This window comes from Ammodytes marinus (assembly GCF_949987685.1).
Source record: "Ammodytes marinus genome assembly, chromosome: 9".
In the NCBI taxonomy this organism is placed as follows: domain Eukaryota; kingdom Metazoa; phylum Chordata; class Actinopteri; order Uranoscopiformes; family Ammodytidae; genus Ammodytes; species Ammodytes marinus.
The window spans coordinates 13,020,351-13,039,983 of NC_137213.1; the positions used below are offsets into that span (position 1 = coordinate 13,020,351).

The 19,633-nt window shown below is 42.2% G+C and overlaps 1 protein-coding gene across 3 annotated transcripts in view; it reads right to left on the reverse strand.

Annotated features, from left to right (window-relative positions):
- Positions 1-91: 91 nt before the first annotated feature.
- The window catches only part of zfyve9a (zinc finger, FYVE domain containing 9a), a 28,344-nt gene continuing 8,802 nt past the window's right edge, over positions 92-19,633 (reverse strand). For 2 of the 3 annotated variants that reach the window (XM_080034854.1, XM_080034855.1), the window contains 16 exons: positions 16,480-17,861; positions 14,390-14,489; positions 14,067-14,243; positions 13,423-13,586; positions 12,284-12,413; positions 11,543-11,665; positions 10,719-10,874; positions 9,450-9,674; positions 7,336-7,418; positions 7,062-7,166; positions 5,708-5,858; positions 5,395-5,475; positions 5,032-5,194; positions 4,220-4,325; positions 3,751-3,927; positions 92-3,153 (listed from right to left, as the gene is read on the reverse strand). In XM_080034854.1, coding sequence (XP_079890980.1) covers positions 2,992-3,153; positions 3,751-3,927; positions 4,220-4,325; positions 5,032-5,194; positions 5,395-5,475; positions 5,708-5,858; positions 7,062-7,166; positions 7,336-7,418; positions 9,450-9,674; positions 10,719-10,874; positions 11,543-11,665; positions 12,284-12,413; positions 13,423-13,586; positions 14,067-14,243; positions 14,390-14,489; positions 16,480-17,861 — 3,485 coding nt within the window. In that variant the 3' untranslated portion in view covers positions 92-2,991. The remainder of the gene's footprint in view (positions 3,154-3,750; positions 3,928-4,219; positions 4,326-5,031; positions 5,195-5,394; positions 5,476-5,707; positions 5,859-7,061; positions 7,167-7,335; positions 7,419-9,449; positions 9,675-10,718; positions 10,875-11,542; positions 11,666-12,283; positions 12,414-13,422; positions 13,587-14,066; positions 14,244-14,389; positions 14,490-16,479; positions 17,862-19,633) is intronic. The other variant, XM_080034856.1, reaches the window with a different exon arrangement.

Below are 19,633 nucleotides of genomic sequence, written 5' to 3' on the forward strand. Positions count from 1 at the left end.
TGTCGATTTTTATTTATATTTTATGGTTTATTTCAATGAAAAAAAATAATATAATAATATGACCCAGAATAAAAGGCAAAAACTCAACTCATTCAATTTTCTAGAAGTTTTTATTTTACATATACTACAGTTTTTTTGATAAAGACCACTTATTTTTTACATTTGTAGTGTAAGGAAATATGAAAAAAAGATGTACAGGTTTTTTTTGGCTTTTCAAACATTTGACTGATGTAGTATTAAATAAAGAAAATAAAAAATATTTTAACAAAAACCCAGTTTACGACGGAACAAAACTCGAAGATAAAACCGTTCAAATGCTGATTTGCTGTTTGCATGCAATGTCATAGTTTGAATTGTAACATCTTACAACTCCATACAGAATTTTAATTTTAAATTAAAATGCTACTTTTTCAGTCAAACAAATTGCACCTTGCACCAGGAGGGAGGATTTATGACATATTGCACACGTCAGAAAATGCCAAAAAAAAAAAAAGTAACAAAAACCAGGGAACCATAAAAAATATATATCCTCACATCTTTTCTTCATAACGCTAATTCATATATTTAAAAAAATTAACGGACACAGTGATTGAGATACACCCACTCTGGTTTGCAATCACAGTAATATACCCTAGAAATAGGTGACCTTTTGACCTCTTTCATTAAGTCTTGTAGTTTACTGAATGTTAGCTAACAATACTTTATGCTACAGCGGCTTCTAAAATACTTCAAATCGAGTAAATTAAACGAATACTGAAGAAGCTACGGGTCAATTTTTTTTAAAATAAGAGGCGGCTCGTCAGCAGATTTTTCATGTGATTGTCTGATTCTCACTTTGTCGACGATTTTTTTCTCGGATAAAATGTTTACACAAAATAAAATAAAAATCCCTCGCACTGAATTACAATCAGTGCTTCTTATGTATAGCCCCTTATGGTCTCATATTAGCATGATGAAATAGCCTATTAAATGCATTAGGATAACTGTACAGAGATTTTTTGTTGTTATGACAAGACAGGGTTTGGTTTTTGGTGATTAGTCTAGCAAGAAAATTAATTAAAAAAAACACACATTTAGCAGATTTTATAACAGAAAAAGGAGGAATACATTCTTATATTTTTTATTTTTCTAGGTCCATGTTGCTGAAGGATAGCACAGTCAGGAGAGAGAAGAGGAGCGATCTGTTTATAGACGCACTGAAACAGTTGAGGCCCTTTTGAAGGCAACACACACAGAGACACAGACACACACACACACACACACACACACACACTTGGGGTTTCCTACGCAGCTCTGCAGGATGTCTGTAACTTCAGGGGACGATGTGAGATGAAATACATTCAGCTTCAGGTTTGTCAAACTCTGGGTTTTCTGCAGGAATCCACGCGTCTCTTCACAAACACTCAACTCCTTTTTTTACTCTCCTGTAAATGGCTTAGAATCCAGTGCACTGCTTTTGTATTTGAATACAGTTCTTATATATATATTTATATATACTGTATAATATATATATATATATATTTATATCTTTACATCTTCAACAGTTTTTCTCTTTGTATGATTGAAAAGACTCAAAATAACTTTTTCCAACGAGCGGTGATGATGACGTTGAAGACGATTGATGTTGATGAGATTAAAAACTTATTTTTTTTCTTCCCTCTTCTGTGTTTTCATTATGTACAGATTGAGTTTGTCAATAAAGCATTGGAACCTTTTTTTATATTGTAATCCAGGAAAAGGGTTTTCATAGTTATTTCTTATGTTGTTTGACAGAGTCGTCCCTTCAGTAATACTTTTGTCTTTAACAGGGATCTCTGGAGGCTACAGGTGTAGAGTTATAATGGAGTAAATGTTCTCATTCCGCCTTAAAAAACATATGTACAACAGGTCCGTGTATTTGTCCGTGAAGTAAAGCATCTGGTGATTGATGAGTAAAGCTCAAGAGGCGACGCTGAAATGTCTTTTTCTTTTTTCTTCTTTATGATTGGCTACTGCAGGCACTGAGCACCATGGTGCTAAACACAAAAAACCCAAAAACAAAAATGGCCACACAGACGTTCCTCTCACCTTCTAGCTTGTTGTCTTCTGTCCTTAATAGAAATAGTCCAGATGTTCCAGTGGTGGATGCGAGTCTCCCCTTGGGTCAGAGCGTCCATGCTACACTGCTTCACCTTTTCACAGATTACATTGTTCAGGGTTCAGCGCTTAAGGGCCCCCAGCTGCAACGGTGACGTCACAGTGACATCATAGTTATGGGTGATGAGCTACAGGTACGATGCCTGTGGAATGTATTAACTTAAAATAGTGTTAAAGTTTGATCTGAATTCATTACAGATATAAAATACTTGACTGTCTTCCACTCTCTCACTGCGAGTAGGATTAATTTGCAGTTGTGGTACTTTACTTAAAGTATCAACAAGTACTGAGCTGTGGCTCATCAATGTGGCAGGACTCCACAGAGCTTTCTCATCAGGATCATTTAAAATTAAAACTTATTTTACTTCAGCCACTAACATACTTTAAATCTACCTGGCTCAATGTTGGACAGTTTATTTCTCTTAATGCTTTTCATTGTTTGAAAATATAACTTTTTTATGTCTGTCCACTTGTTTGATGATTTTCTAATAGTTTTTGTTTTTCCTTTCAATTTGTTTTACTAGTTAAAAATAGATACATTTCCATTTCCAATTCCTGATGTTGTAAAACAATAAAACGAGGAAACCTTTAGACGTGTTAATACTTTTCACAGGCACTGTAACACCACGCTGGGGTCGGACAGACAGTCTGATCTCTGGTGTTCACCTCCTGGCCAGAGGACGGTGGTTGGATGCATAGGTTTGACTTGAGGAACGCTACCGCCAACACACACACGCGCACAGCAACACAGCTCTTCAGACTCCTTCGTAGAGCAAACGGTTGAAGGGAGAGATGACATCATAAGGTCCAAAAAGAACAAGAACAAAAACAAAGATGGACTCCAAAGGCTCCCTACTACGAGATGATCTCCAGGATGTAGAAAACCATCTCCATGACGACTGGGCCCTCGCTCAGCTGACACGCCCCTCCGTGGATGACGGGGATCAGAGCGCTGTCCAGGTCGCTCAGGTACTGAGGCAGCAGCGGCTGGCCGTTACTGCCTGCCAGGTATTCCACCTGCAACGAGCGGGGAAAAGTCAGTTTGGTTAACGTTCAGACAGCAGTGTCTCTACATCAGAAAAAATAACTAGAAAGCGTAGGTTTTTTTAGGCGGCTTTAAGAGCAACCGGTGATTATTATTTATGCATAGATGAGGTTTAAGTATTGTCATTTTACTGATAAGAAATGGAGACTTCACTGCAGTCATACATCTGGAACAAACCAGTAACCTTTGACCTCCAAAATGTCATCAGTATGTGCTAAATTTGACAAAATTCCTTCGAAACATTCTTAAAATATTGTGCTCACAAGATCTGAGGTCACAGTGACCTTGACCTCGGAAAATGTAATCAGTTTTTCCAAAGTGTGAGTTTGTGCCAAATTTGAGGAAAATCCCTCAAGGCGTTATTGAGATATTGCGTTAATGAGGCAAAATGTCACAGTGACCTTGATCTTTGACCCCCAAAATCTAATAAGTGCTACATTTGCCAAAAATCCCAATTAGTTTCGTTCTTGAGTCAAAGTTAACATGTGTGTGTAAACTTGCGGAGGCATAAAAACCGCTGCTCCTGTCGTCCCAGTTTCCCCACAGTCTGAACAAACACGTGAAGCCACCTGCTCTGAGTCCAGGGTGACCCTCAGTCCCAGCTTGGCCATGCCGTCCTCCTTCAGCAGCTTGAGGTGCGGACACAGCGCCATGCAGAACGCCCTCGCCACGTTCTCCGTCAGACGGCTGTGGTCGGCCGGGTCGCTCAGACCGTTGGGTTGGTCCTCACTCTGGAGGAAAAACACCTGAAACACATGATAATACTTTTACTGCATTTTTTTCATAAATAACAGAAATGTACTTGGTTTCAGTTAAAACAGATGAAACACCTCAAAGTGATATAAAAGTTTTTAAAAAAATCAACCAGATCCTCTTCCCTTTGTTGTAGCGTTTTTAAGACTGTTGAAAGATGGATTTAACCTTTATTTTTAGATCAATCAGCTCAATGCCTTTCAAGACTTTTTAAAAGGATCTGCAAGAATTCAGTCAAACACTTTTCTCTTGGTCTGATTTGAATGAGTGTGGGCCGTGTTGTACCTCTGTCCAGCGGATGACTTTGCCGTTGGCTTTGAACTCGGAGCCGTGGAAGATCTTGACGCTGGTGATGGATTCCATGGACTTCCCATCGATGGGACTGATGACACTGAAGAAACGAAACACACAAAAACAACAGAGTCTAATTGAGCAAAGTTAATAGGGGCATATTGAAGGAAAAAAAACTTGTCTGCAACTTACACAGGCAGTTAATATGAAACAAACAGGATCTGACGGCAGCATGACAGAAATGATCTGTCGAAATATGGCAGGTTTAACCAGCTGCTGAAAAATATTCTGCGCATGAAATTGAACATCAGCAAAAAAGTATCAATTATATCTACTAGTGAAAAGTCACATTTAAATGTTCAGATGTTTGTGTTGGTCTGCATCTCAAAGACACGTCACACCACATCTCTCCACCCTGCTAAGAGGTTCCTCCAGTTGAATCCCCCCCAGTGACATGTATAATGAGTTTTTACAGCAAAGTAGTAAATACAGCTGTTGGGAAGCTGTCGGTTCAATTGTCCGTGGCATAAACGCATAGCCATAGTCGTGGTTTCGGTAACAAATGAGGTTGTAGCTCATTGTCTGCCTTGTGCCGATAGCAAAGATACATCGTTTGTGTTTTGATAATGTTTTTATTTATTTATTTATTATTATTCTTCCGGACAATTACACATAATACATAATTTTCTCATTGCATATTCATACATATTACTTTGTGTTATCGTCCGAAGGGAAGCAGGAGAAGCCATTTTTCCTAAGAGTTATTGATCCAGGAAGGTCCCTCTCCTTTCTGTCTATCGTCTCACCCCTTGTTGAAGTTGTGGTCATCGTCCGTCCAGTGGATGTGCACCAGCTCCTGGTTCTCCTCCTGGTCGGCTTTCCCACACGTGATGCTGAAGTCCTTCATGTCCCTCAAGGCTTGCCGTAGAGAGTCCATGGTCTCTGCTGTGATCTGGATCATCACCCCGTCTAAGGGAAGGGGGGAACATTCCATTATAATGGATCCAACTACAACCCCTAATTGCAGCTTTTATCAGGATAACTTTGTTCCACCATGACCATTCTTTTCCCGTCTGTATCGAGCCCATTGCAAAGAAACTTACAAATACACTCAACTTATATTTCAGCATTTTTACAGACAAAATTAAGTCTGTTGGCGCCGTTCTCACCTTCCACAATACTGGTCTTGGCCAAGAAGCCCGACGAGGCTTTCAAAGCACCGCTGAACACAAAGAAGCACGCTCCAGTTACTGTAGGAAGAAAAAAATTAATGTATTAATGTAACAAGTTTAGCTTCACAAATCAAGGTCAAATTATTTTTTCTGGCAAACAAAAGGGACAATAGAAATGATAAAAAGCAGTCCGGAGGAGGAGGATTTTCTACCCAGAACACGAGAAAGAGAGAGACAGACAGACAGACAGACAGACAGACAGACAGACAGATAAAACAGTGTGAAGAAGCGGTTAGTGTGTGGTTGGCACCTTTGCGCGGCTGGTGGTGGATGCTGATGGCCTGCGTCTGGTAGTTTCCGTCATCGTTCTGCACACACACCAGGTGGGAGTCGGCGCGGTCGTTGAAACACGCCCCCATCGCCAGCACGTGTTCGTTGGACTTGTTCATGGCCTTCATCAGCTGCAAGGACAGATGATATCCATGTCTAATTGAGATGCCCTTTGGGTGTGTGTGTATGGGTGTGATTCTGTGTGTGTGAGAGAGAAAGAGTGAGAGCGAGAGTGTGTGTGTGTGTGTGTGTGTTTTGTGCTGTGTGGGTGCCTGTGTGTGTGTGTGTGTGTGTGTGTGTGTGTGTGTGTGTGTGTGTGTGTGTGTGTGTGTGTGAGGGAAAAAATTGGTTTAACAGAGACGTCCTGGTTAAGCCTAATTGCAGTGGGCTCTTGGGTAAAGTCCTCCAGATAAATTGGGTGACACTGAGATGACAGATTGAAAAGAAAGAGACGCTGACATGGGCGGATATGGAAGAGCTGAAAGATCCCTAATATTAACTCAGCTGAATCCTCTGCGTCTCTTTGAAGACGTCCCTTGCAAATCAGAAAATAAAACTGAGAAAATACGGAGGGCTTTAACCACTCGCTGCGTGCGCTAAAGGCTTTGCCGGCAAGCTGTTGAGAAACAGTCCCCACTTCACATTACTGGCTTCCCATCTGTTACTGCACCAGTAGCCAAACACTACAACTGCCGATTTTCTTCCTTAGCCAAATAGTGCGACGTGTGAATCACTTCTTCTGGTCGGACATTCATTCACACCCTCGAGGCAGCGGCGTTATGACAAGTCGGCAGCCCACGCTTATATTCAGCTGCAGGGACCCTGGGGAGATTGTCACACATAGAAGTGTGTGTGTGTGTGTGTGTGTGTGTGTGTGTGTGTGTGTGTGTGTGTGTGTGTGTGTGTGTGTGTGTGTGTGTGTGTGTGTGTGGGGAGCTTAATGGGCGCCTCCTCCGCTGATGTCACTAGTCTGGTAGAGGGAGAGTTTAATTTAGTTAGAAAAAAGTGATTTATGATTATTGGAGTGGGGGGATAACAGCTTGAATGTGCCGAGCTCTGCTTTCTCTAGATTTCTACAATAAGTATTTTACCCCTCAGGTGTAAGAGCTGTCAATCAAACACCTGTGTGGACCAAACAACAAAATAGGGTCTGACTCTGCTTTTGAAATCCCCCAGGACTCTGAAGTGGTTCGTCTGATAACAAGGTTTAACGCATTAATTGTTTGAAAAAGAGACCAACCAGATGTACAGTATAAAGGCAAGGCAACCAATTTGTTTGGCCGAAATGAATCAACTTACAGGTGTGACAGATTGAGATGCAGGAGGACACTCACCTCATCGTAACGGTTGCTGGGGACTTTAATGCTGGTTTTCCTCACCTCCATGTCCACAACCAGACCTTTCACCACCGGCAGCGTGTACTGGTAGTTACGGAAGTCCTACGACGGGGACGGAAAAAAAGATCAATATTAGAAAAACTGATTAGTAAAATGTATTCATTCTTACAAAATAACTAAACTGAAAACACTTGGTAACATAGATGATTTTCATTTAAAAAAAATCATCCTACTACACACATACTACTACACAGGAAAACAAAGGTCTTACTGCGAGCAGGTTCATGATGGTGTGACCGGTTTCTCCAAAGAGTGGTTTCCTGAAGCGAACACTGAACAGCGGACACGGATAAACTGTTAAAAGCAAAGAGGCTTGGTTATTGATAGATCCACAAAATAAAGGTTTTATTGATCCCAATGACTATTAATGTATAGACTACATTTGTTTTTTTCCCCTAATCATTATGTGTCCCATTCAGATCCCATTGAAATGCATCACGTTCATCATCAAAGTAAAAGTCCCTTTGGACATAATTTGGGATTCATTCTTGCCTTGAGACAGTTACGAAAAAATACGTTGATTACATTTTATTTCTAAGCAATCTTTTTTGCTGGTACAACATACCTACTCGTTTGTTCATACTGTGAAGATATATCAATATATTTAATAAGTCTCTTGGGTGTTTTTTTGTCTCATCGATAAGGTGGCGGTGCTTCCAGGTATTTTCTCATATTCTTATGAACTGCGCGACTTGTTTTTCACATGGTTTTCCATCTTCTCCACTAATAAATGCAAATTTGCTGAACTAGTGAACCGTGCCTGCAGTTAGGAGGGACGCTCCTAATCCACAACAAGTGAGAAGAAATAAGACTGCCTTTTTTTTCCTCCAACACCCAAAGCTCCTTAGATGACTATTTTTAGCCTTATCAGAGCAAACAGCTGGAAATAAGATCTCGCCCCGAACTGTCATTAGCATTGAAAAAAACAATATCCGCCTCAAGCTATTGGAATCTCTATGCCGACCATAGATTGTATATAAAAGATGTCGACGAGCCACTCTAACTGCTTTCAGTCAAGTTCAGTCAAATCATCTTTAAATGTCAATTTCTTCCTGACATATACAGAGGAATCTTAAATACAATAACAACAGTAAGAGGTGAAAGCGTGGAGACCTACACTGTTTGTGGTGTGGATTAATTTCATGCCGACGCTAACAGTTTGTGCTTAAGAGCCTCATCTGTACGTGTCTTTGTTAATGTATTCTATCCGTGCGCGCTGGAAGCAGGCGAGGGGCTTAGCAGGGCCAGGCAGCGCACGGTGCTGGCAGGTCAGAATGTGTGTGGGGAGAGAGAAGGGGATTTGGAGGAGACGAGAAGCTCTCTTCCATGATAAAACCCCCCGTCACAAGACTTCATGGTTCTATGCGAGGAGCTGTGAGAGCCGGCTGCTACCAAGGCTACTGCTGGCTTCTTCTGACAACTGACGTACTAAGCTCTAGATCAACGTGGATCTTCATATTTTACCCTAAGAAACGAGTCAGAGAACATTCCCACTCTTTGCGTTCCTTTTAATTGTAATGTTTGGTTCTAATGCACCACAGAAAAATGTAATCTGTGTTACATACTACAATAAAAAAATAGATAAGTACACTCAAATTGGAAGATACATCTTGCCGTTTACTTTATATTAGTCCTACAAATATTTGCGCTCACTCCCATTCAATTAGGTTGAAGCACACAATTCAAGCGTGCACTTCTTCCGGTTTTTGTCTTACAAACTCAGTCACCCCGTAGAAACGCTGATGCACAAGATATTAGCTTAGCATGTTTCATCACTGTGGTCAGTGTAATATTACACCGCCAGACTACAAAGTGGAACATTGCTCTCGCAGACCTTTTACAGTTTGTGACTGCAGATCAATAGTTATTAATACCCACATCAGAAAAAATGACATCATATCCTTTGTTGAGACTGCGTGCAGGAAGATATTGTTGAGCAGTAGTAATGTGATCGTACTGTACTGTTACAGACGAAAATATGTCCCACTCTGATAATCAACGAATGAAAAAAGCTTGGTAGGCTGTATTGTACTGTGTTTTTTCCCTCTTTTGGCACACCTGCCAAACGTGAAACTGTGGGCCGGGCTTAATCAAATTTCCACCTTAGATTTCAGACGTCGAGATCGTGGCTTAATTTCGATCGAATTTCATTTTACAATCGAGATACAAGTTGAGGCATTTGTTGATTTTTAAGCACCACAAACTAAACACATTTTCCAAATAGTAAATAAATAAAAAGTTCTAATATGATCTAATCAAATTATCCTGATATCATGTCCATCACTAGTATGTATTAGTGTGATCCCCCCAGTGTTCCTGACTCACATCGGTACTCTGCGCCCAGCCGCAGCATGAGGCGGATGGGGAAGACCTTGGCCCAGGGCGTCTCCCACTTCTGGATGAGGATGCCGAAGAGGAAGGGCGGGTTGGGCAGTAGCAGGTCCTGTAGAGACTGGAAGGACGGGCTGATGTAGAGGAAGCCGCCGTGCTCCTTACTGCCCAAGAAGCTCCGCGTGAAGAACGAGTGACTCAGGTGGCTCAGCACGTTGCCTTAGGGAGACCAGGGGGAAGAGAGATGGGTAAGTGATACAGGAGTATAGTGTGTGTGTGTGCGCTTGTAATAGAAGCTTTGTGAGGACCAATTTTAGCTTTTAACCATTGGATTCAGGACATTTTTGGAAAGTGAGGATATTTTGGCAGGTGCTCATGTTTTCAAAGGGCTGTTTAAGGGTCAGGATACAATTAGGTTTAGGTTAAGGGTAATGAGTGTCCCGTGTATAGGGGGGGGGGGGGTAAGAAGTAAAAGAAGTGAAGGAACAGCCGGTTTATGCGAAGGAGGACAAACCAGTTGTCATCCTCTGAAAAGGGAGGTGGATATAAAAGGCAGAGGATGTCAGTGTATAACTGTGGATAACTTGGAGCCTTGCTTAGTCTGTATTAAGTTTTACAACAATGACAAAAAAAAATTATTTTGCCTGCTCATCCTACAACCTCATATCACCCTCAAAGGCGTCATGTTACTAATTATCTGTGGGAGGGATCGCTGGTTTCAGATTCCACATTACACAATAACCCAAACAGCATGAAATAGCTCAGTGGCTGGGACTTGCTAAAGCCAGCACTTCTCCCCAAGACCTGATTGACGGCGAGTTAATCAAGAACGACACATACAATATGGCTGCCTCCCAGCAGCCCGAAACTGCTCCAGTGTGAATATGAAAAAGGGAAAACAGCCCGAGGGGAACAAGCCATCAAAGTCACCCGATATTAGTCGATTTAGCGCTGCGGCATACGGAGTTAAAAGTGCAAGACAAGCGCTGGTGAGGTGTCACGCCTGGAGGGAGACAAGCAGACAGCAGGATGCTAATGTTTGGACTATTTTCATGAAAAAGGCAGAAGAGGCACAATTCAGCAGAAACGGAAACTACAGTATCATGGTTTTACAATAGAGGGCGACTGGGTGCACTTAGTGACGTCGCTCCCGAAGTAGAGCTAAATTATTTTCCCCGTACGAGCTACCCTTCACAGGCCCATGATGGAGGTGGACTCATTTGACAGTGAGCCTCCTGGTGGAGCTGTTGGTTGAGTTCTTACCACTGAGGGCCTCCTGGTAGAGCTGCACAAAGTGGGTGAAGATGTCTTTGGGGACCGTCTTCTCCTCCGGGAGGCACTGGAGCAGAATGACCACCTCCGCCTGGCCCACCGCGTGCATGCCCTTCGTCGTCACGTACCAACACTTTCTGTTTACATCTGTGGGTTGAAGACAGCAACAGAAAACTAGTCTGTCATATCAGACAATAGTTACATCATTCACAGCCATAAACATTTCATAAGCTCCTTTCAGACATGCACATTGTTAATGTGATGGCAACTTTACATGTTTGTCTTACGACTCAGTAAACAGTTTTACGTTAAGGCCATGACGGCGATCTAACTTGTTTAGACAAAGCAACTTTTTCTCAACACTTCTAACCCAGCACAAGTCTGAACTGAAATAAAGGCGAAACCAGCACAATATGAAATATTCTCAGAGAAAAAATAAATTAGTTGTTTTTCCTTCTTAAAAATAAACTCTATAAACCACTCAAGTATCATCTTCTTTGTATAAAGAGCATTGAGTTACTAGAATAAATAACAAAACCCTGTGAATAAACCCCTAAAAATTTAAAGTAAAATGTAATTGTTCAGATTAAAGCTCTGTCAGCTCTGTTTTAATTCCCCATGCTATGCCAAGAAAGTACAAAAACAAAAACAAAAAAAAACACACAAGCTGTCTTATCCCAGTAAAAATATGCATTTTCCTTTTCTTCCATCAGTAGATCCAAACACAGATTTTTGATCTGCATGTTTTGAATATCCCTTTGGATGCCCTAAATAGTTACTATAAAGTGGTAGAAAGGCCCTGGTGGGTAACTCACAGTTGACCAGCTTGACCATGGCGAGGAGATTGGCATTGAGCACAAAGACCAGCGGGTCTGGGCCTCCCTCCTCCAGCTGCTGCATTAAGACAATCTCAGACGGCCGCTCCTCCACTGCGTAGTCTGCAGGTGGTTAGTGTGGGGTGGAATGAGAGGGGGAGGAGTCAAGATGAAAGACAGATAAATGGAAGGGAAAGAGAACCAGGGATGAGAAAGAGGGTTGGAGACGCCCAGTGAAAATGTGAGATAAAGGACAATGGTGATAAGACCCAGTTAAAAGGTGGAGTCAGCAATGCTCGAGAATGCTTGTTGTCAATTTTTTTTTCAAAATCAGGGAATATCTTCTCATGATCCACTACTTGTATGTACTGTGTGTGCACTGAAAACTGGTATATAAACAAAGTGTATGAAAACAAAGGGTGTCCGCCATATCTAGCAACGTGCCTGTTTACGGAGAATCGTGATATATGGAAACGAGATATTCACTGATTTTGACAAAATAAATTTGACAACATGCGTTTCTCCAGAATCACTGACTCTACCTTTAACCATATTCTTTAAAACATCAGTCCTTGAACAAATGTTTTCCTCGCCCCCCCAGCACTGGCAATGAATGGTTCGAAACATGAGCAGCGATGTAAAGCACATGATAAATAAACAACAACACAATTGACAGGCAGAAATACAGCAGCTGAGGTAGCGATGCGGAGGCAGCAGAATGGTGAGGATGAGGGCAAGCACCTGTGATGTGGCCTCCCGTACCTCCTTTGACTCCGGTGGAGATGAGGATGGGAGGGAGCCCGTCCTCTGGGATCAGGCTGACCGAGCTGCCTACAGGGCTGCCCACCACGGGGACAGGGGGCTGGGCTGCCTGGGGGGTGGAGAGGAGGGGTGGAGGTGTTAGACTAAGGTATAACCATAGAGTGCACATTATAACACATAGTGAGATGTAGTAACAGATGGCATGGTAGTATCTAACATGATTTAGATGGCTGTGCTGCAAGTTAGATTCAAGACTTTATTTTTAAATACACATTTTTACAGAGAAATGTTTAAATGTACTATATAAATAAACACTGACTGGACTAGTACAAGTGAAAAGTCACTCACAAACTAGACATCTCATCTTTAGTTAGACCCGAACTGCCTGGGGAGCTTCTTTCAAGCACCACACAATGAGTTCAAACACAAGCTTTCTGTTATAAATAATACCGGTAATTAATTGATTTTTACGTTTAAAACTAACCGAGTGCAATTTTAATATTTCTACTAGAGCCTGAAGACAATGTTCTGTCACTTTTGCCTTCAAGTTCATTTTAATTTATATATAATAAGGAGTAAACTATAAAAACTGTTAGAAAAGTACTGTGTATATCAACGCTTCACCGCTTTAGCCATTGCTACTAGTGAACTGCAGTAGTCACCTCACCACGAGCGCAATATTTGGCAGCAAATTAAATTACACGCATGACCTGTATGACTTTCATGGTGTCATGTGAAAGTCTGATTTCATACTGAAGTTTAATCCATTTAAAAGTATAATTATGTTCACATGCAAGACGGCACGACCACAAAAACAACAAGATCCAACTTCCCGTTTTGTTGTTTACTGCGAGGCAAACTTTGAATGCGTTTCCCTTTAAGAGTTTAAGTCCCCTGGGATTTCAAAATTCTGCTCAAGCAAACAGGGAATGTTGCCTTTGAACTGTGTTTGTTTACGGTTTGTTTAGTGCGGTCCGTGACCCAGACACTAAACCACCAAAGAATCTCACAGAAAGACTTCTTTGTGGCTTGCCTTCAGCTAAGAGCCGAGAAGTTAATACGACCAAACAACCTAATAGCATTAGCTGTGGGGTGGATGCTTGGCGTGCCAGGCGTACCTCGGACGATTCAGAGGTGGAGGATTTGTGTGAATACGTGGAGATGGCCAGTGAGTGGGAGGGGGCCGGGCTGGAGCTCGCTGGTTTGGGCGACTCTGTTGCGTCTCCGTTAGGCAAGACCCCGTCAGCAAACCACACCCTCCTCTGCTCCCGGGACAGGGACCCTAAGAAGGTGAGAGACCCACATAAAATTACATTTTATTATTATTATATTATTGTTTTGGTTTAGGCAGCATCAATAAAATAAAATGAATAAATAAAATAAAGCTCATCGACAAATAACAGGGTTTCAAGGGTACTCGCTATAAAATAATAAGCAAGTAAAGCACAAAGACATGCTAGGCCGATTTAGGAAACCCTTGTAAAAAAAACATGAGAATGTGGAACCAAAACTATTTAAATATGGATCCTAGACCTTATAGAAATTGACCACTGTGGATTTAAGCAACCTTATTGTTGAACACACAGACACAAAGCCAATGAAACGCCCCAAGGTTTCATAGGTGAAAAACTGTATGTTGGAAAAACCCTCAACAACACTAGGAGAGTAAAAAAAATACTTTAAAAGAGGTGTGGATAAAATGTGACTGTAAAAGGTGAAAATAGAAACGCTTAGAGCATTTTATTCTTGGAAAAGCGTGTACCCTCGCTGCCAGACTGTTTGAGGACTCCCACGGGCACCATGACGGTAGGAGGAGGAGAGCTGAGCGCCCCTGAGGCCTGGGCCTGCTGCAGAGGGGGGATGGTGGAGCAATACTCAGACGGGTTGTTGGGGTTTGGACTCTGGTTGCTCGCAGAGGCCGGTGTATCCCATGATTGAGCTGAAAGAGACAGAAAAACACAATAAGTTTGTGTAAGCAAAAGACTCTGTTAGGTCTAATTGGTGAACATTTATTTTGAGCAATTACTTTAAATCCTATATGTAAAACAGTTAAACAGGTGACAACTTTCTACTTTAGAGGCTCACCACTGGTCAGAGTAGAATGACATGTGACGCATACGCGGGCCTCCTTTCTGTCCATGTAATTGAGCCTGCACTTCAGGCTGCAGCACGTCGCACAGAACACCTTAAAAAGAAATAAATAATTAGAAATGAGTTTAACCACTTTCCTACAGAAAACGATGAAAAACATTTCTCTAAATGATTTTAGTTTGACTGCAATGTTATTTTTTTCTTAGTTAAAAAGGTGAAGAATAAGTTTTGATTATGTAGGTGAGCAGCAAATGAACCATTTCATGGATATTGATTTCCTGTATTTCGCCGGCACTTCAACGAGCCGCAGCTGTGCACAGGGCACTTAACGTTCAATAGATCAGCATCTCCTTACACAAATCATTAGCCAGTAACGTGTGTTCAGTAGAATATTAGACAGAGTGTGGAGGATCCTTTTAATTCCAGAGCCTCACAGCATTATGGTGGATGCGCTGAAGAGCCCGCTGTGTGTATTGTTTTGTGCTGGTGTGAGTGTTACTGCAGTGCCAGCTCCTCCCTGCTCGAGAGGCAGAGAGATAGAGAGAGTGTGTGTGTGTGTGTGTGTGTGTGTGTGTGTGTGTTTGTTTGCCACCAAGGGAAATTAAGTAGCAGTCCGCCGACTTTCTAGTGCAGTGTCAGCGACCGCATCTTCACTATGAAGCAGTGTGCGCATGGACACCCTGCTGCATGTGTGGGTGGCCGTAATGCCAGAGAGCTGCCTGCTGCTCACCCACTGAGCTCATCTGCAAAGAATCGCCTAAAAAGGGAACTTGTGTAGCAAAGCACGTCATTTCATTTACCTCCAGCAAAGGATATAATATTGCTCTTTTGCGCATTCTAAAAGTGGCATGCTCTCATTTCTCCTTGTAGAAGTGACACTTAAGTCTAGAAAAATAATTGTAAGCACTTATTTACTGGAATATTTACTGCAACCAGTAATTTCTTACACACAAGCAGTTAATGGTCTATTTCAAATGAAGTGATTGATCGATGAATCAATTATTCAGCAAGAAATTTACTTTTTTACATTTTTCAAGTAAATCTTTGAAATAATGCTGCTTTTTCTTTGGCTTACATATTGAGGTTTATAAATATTTGATTTTGAGACAAGGGTTTTAAGATAATATTCGCAGCCCTATTATCCATGTCAATTTGTTATTGACAAACATCCTACAAGGCTACTCAACATCATCATCATCATTTAGCAACAGCCAAATCCCTAAAATACAAACGTAATGGATACATTTTTAAGACACAAACCTCCATTCTCTGTAATGTACATAATGCTGCTATAGGCTGCTACTACAACATACTATGTATAGCATATTACACTTTTGTTTTGCACGGTTAGCTCTCCATAAACCTTCCATACTCCCGAAATGAGGTGTGAACACTTTGAGGAAGGTGCCAAGCGACAATGATAAAAGCGTAGTAACAGCAAGGACACCTTCCGGAAGAGTTATTCAGTGTTGTTAACGATGTCTCTCATGGATTCACTGCATTCTTCTTTATACGTCTAAAAGCTACTCTAGAGGAAGAACGGATTTCTCTTCCCTTTTCTGATTGATTTTCTTCCTGGATATTTGTTAAGATTTGGTATAAAATGAATTATCTTTCATTTCAGAGGGACAGACCACAAAATTTGTCAACTGACAAACATTGTCTATTATGGTCAATTATTCTGAGATAATTAGAAGTGACCCAGAAAATTCACTACTGATTGATGATTGATGGAAGGAGCCTGATTCCACTGCCAGTCTCACAGTCGAATAGTTGCTAAATGTGGTTATGAAACAAGGACCTTTCTATTCCAGCTATATGGGGGTGCGCTGAATGTCTGATTTTTTGTCGCAAATGAGAATATGGATCAATGATAAAAAAAAAACCCTGTATCCATGATTAGTTGACTATTCAAGATTCAACCAATCAGATCAGATTCACGGAAAACCCTGCAGATTCTAAATACACCACCAACAAATAACCATACAACACAATTATCCCCAAATGAATCACACACATTGCTTTTATCATTGTATCGAGGCGTTTTTCACTGTAGAGCAGCTGTACACTAGTAGTCCACTGACCTTGCCGCAGGCCCTGCAGTGGTGCCTCCTCTTGGTGAAGGTGAACTTGACATCACATTTCATACACACAGGAGCCTGTGAGTCAGGCACCCACACAGGGGCCACCTCTCCCAGGGAGCTGGCATGCTTCCTGCACAGCGCGCCCTGCTGTCCTGCCTGGAGGTCATTGTCTGGGCTTTCCGAGGGCATTGGAGGAAGAGAGGAGTGGACCACCCCATCTCCTCCGTTCACTGTACTCTGTTCAGTCCCGGTGGGGGTGGTTTCAGAGGGCGTTCCTCTCCGACACTGGTTGTCCAGGTTTTTGTTCTTGCTGCCGGTGGCGTTGGCTGGGCAGAGCTGGTTTTGGACCTGTCCCGACAGCGGCTGTGGGATCTGGAGCTTGAGGCTGACAGGCTGCTTGGGCCGCGCCCCTCCGTAGGGGACGCTGACCGGCTGCAGGCGATTGTTGTTGAGTTTTGGTTGGATGCTACCGGACCCCACTGTGCTGCCATCGCCGTTCTCTTGCTTGCTTTCCTCCATTTCTTTCTCCTCTGTGATGGAGTCCTCTTTGGAAGGGACGGGAGAGGGGGAATAGTTCTCCTCCTCCTCTTCTTCTTCTTCTTCTGTCTCCTTAAGCCTGGAGTTGCTACTGTTCTCCTGCTCCAAACCATTAGGAAGGCTTGTTATTGTGATGACTTGGTCTATCTGTGAACCAAATCTCCTCTCATTCTCCTCCACTCCGAACCTTTCCGTTTTAGACACACCATTCTCCTCAACTTGAATGTCTCTCCCACTAGCTAAGGGACTTTCTACCAGCTCCCCCTTTACGTTTTCAGTTTGTGTTTCTTGACCATTTTCCTGTAAAACGTTCGTAACGGCCTTCGCTTTGACACCTGCCCCATTTTGTGTGGTGGTGTCCACATTTGGATGAACTTTTGAAGATGGCGTTTCTTCATGTCCTAATCCAACCTCAAAGGTGAAGTGAGTGTGACCCCCATGTTCAGATGCACCATGCCCTTTGTCTGGAGGTGGGCTTATATCCGTTCTGAGCCCTTCCCGTTGTGGGCTTGCGGGGCAGCCGTTCTCCGCAGCACTGCAGGCCGTCACGGGGGGCGGCGAGGTGTCGTCCGTGCCCACCAGTTTGCCGATGTTGGGTTGTGGTAGAGGAGGGCTGTGGACGTCCGCAGGCCTGTCCTCTGCCCAGGATTGAGGCTCGGGACCTGGGTAACTTTTAGGGTCGCCCCCTGGGGAGGCGGAGTCCTGGAGGGTCTTGAAGGGCAGCGGACCGTCCAGCGGGCTGAGGTCTGCGTGGGCCAGGGCGGGGTTCAGAGAGAGCAGGTGGGCCGGAGGGGCAAGGATCTGGGTCCACTTGGCGTCAGAGAGAATGGGATTGTCTGTCTCATCTGGGAGGGAAAGAAGAGAGGAATACAGGCTTATGTTTACATCCACCTCAATGCACCTTCTGTATATAAGTCATTTGGATAAATGCACATTCAAATTTACTATGATGATAAAATATTTACTGTATTGTTTGATATTTAAAATTCATATATATATATATAAAAAAAATATTTTTTATATATATATATTTATTATTCTTTTTGGTTCCAGGTTCATGTTTTTGCGTTCTCCATCTGTCCCGGACAAGTTGGTACAATTGTCAACATCGACTCAAGGGTAAACTGATATCACTTTGGATGCCATAGGTCAAGGTTACTGTGACCTCAAATCTTGTAGGTAAAATATTTTAAGAATGCATTGAGGGATTTAAACGTCAAAATGAGCACAAACTAAAGATTTGGGAGGTCAAAGGTTACTGGGACCTTACATATGGTGAGGTCGCCGTTACCTTATACCACATTATAGCTTCTTAGGGGCTTTACATTCTTTAAAGTATTATCATTATCTGGCATATAGCTGCCAGGGGGTAATTCTACTTTAATAGATCTGTATAAACTTGTTATAGTTATGTATACACTGTTCACATTTATACAGAGCACCTTGAGAGAATTCTGATTCCGAAAAGATCATATGGATGTCACTTTGCCTTCTGTGTGGTAAAACCTTAGTCCTATGTCTGTGCATTCTTTTTGAATAGCTTGCAGGTTTCTTGTCATGTTGAAGACACGAAACAGAAAGAAGGAGGAAGTGGCTACGAGCAGAGAAATCATGAACCTACAACAGCGTGTGACAGGAGGCCGCAAATGAACTGCCACAGAGAACTAATACAAAGACACACGTCTCCCAGGTGATCGAAAAGGAGCTAAAAATGGCAGGAACAAACCACGGGACAAATTGAGAAATGAGGTTGGCATGGAGTGGGAAATTAGTGAGTGGATGAACTGGGTAATTCAGAGAAAGTGGGACAAACAGCTCGGTCACCCCTGGGGGCGGCCATCAGTCAAACTGGCACATGAATACTGTGTAACGGTCTTAATCTTTTTTTATTTATTTATTAACGACTTTCTTACACAGCCATGTCAGCTACTGTATAGCTCTCTCGTTCTTGCTATGGTATTTATGCTAAGCTGTTTCATTATGTGATTCAAACGCACACTCACACACACAGACGTGCGCACACACACACATACACATACATACAGTTAATCTGCCGAGCTGGATCTCTGGCATAGGACACACAGATAATCACTCACAGCCAAAACACACACTGAGATCACAGTTCCACCAAAATATGCTGTGTGTGGAGGACTGGCATTTTTCTGGGGTCATCATTTTCATGGACTCTTTCTTCAATCATAAGCAGAACGCTTATACTTGACAGCTGGGAATCTGCAGAGAGAACAGCTCAGTAATGCTATGTTTACTCTACAAATCCCCATAAATAAAACTCAGCATTAAAACAGCTTTTCTCAAAACTTGTTTCTAAAACAGGTTTTTTACTTGACAGCCTTCTTTGCATTGCACCAATCACACAGTTTCACACAAGCCTGAGGGGAAATAGATAATTACTCCAATTCCCTCGCTGCACACCCTCGATCACCACCTGTCAATAAGCATGTTGACATGCACACTGATACGTTGATCATTATCTGATTTCTGGAGTGACCCGATTATTTTATTGTTCATGTAAACAGTATAACCCGATTCAATTATCGGATAATGGGAAATCCGATAAATATAGCTATCTTTTTGTCTAATTTTCAGTATGCTCTCG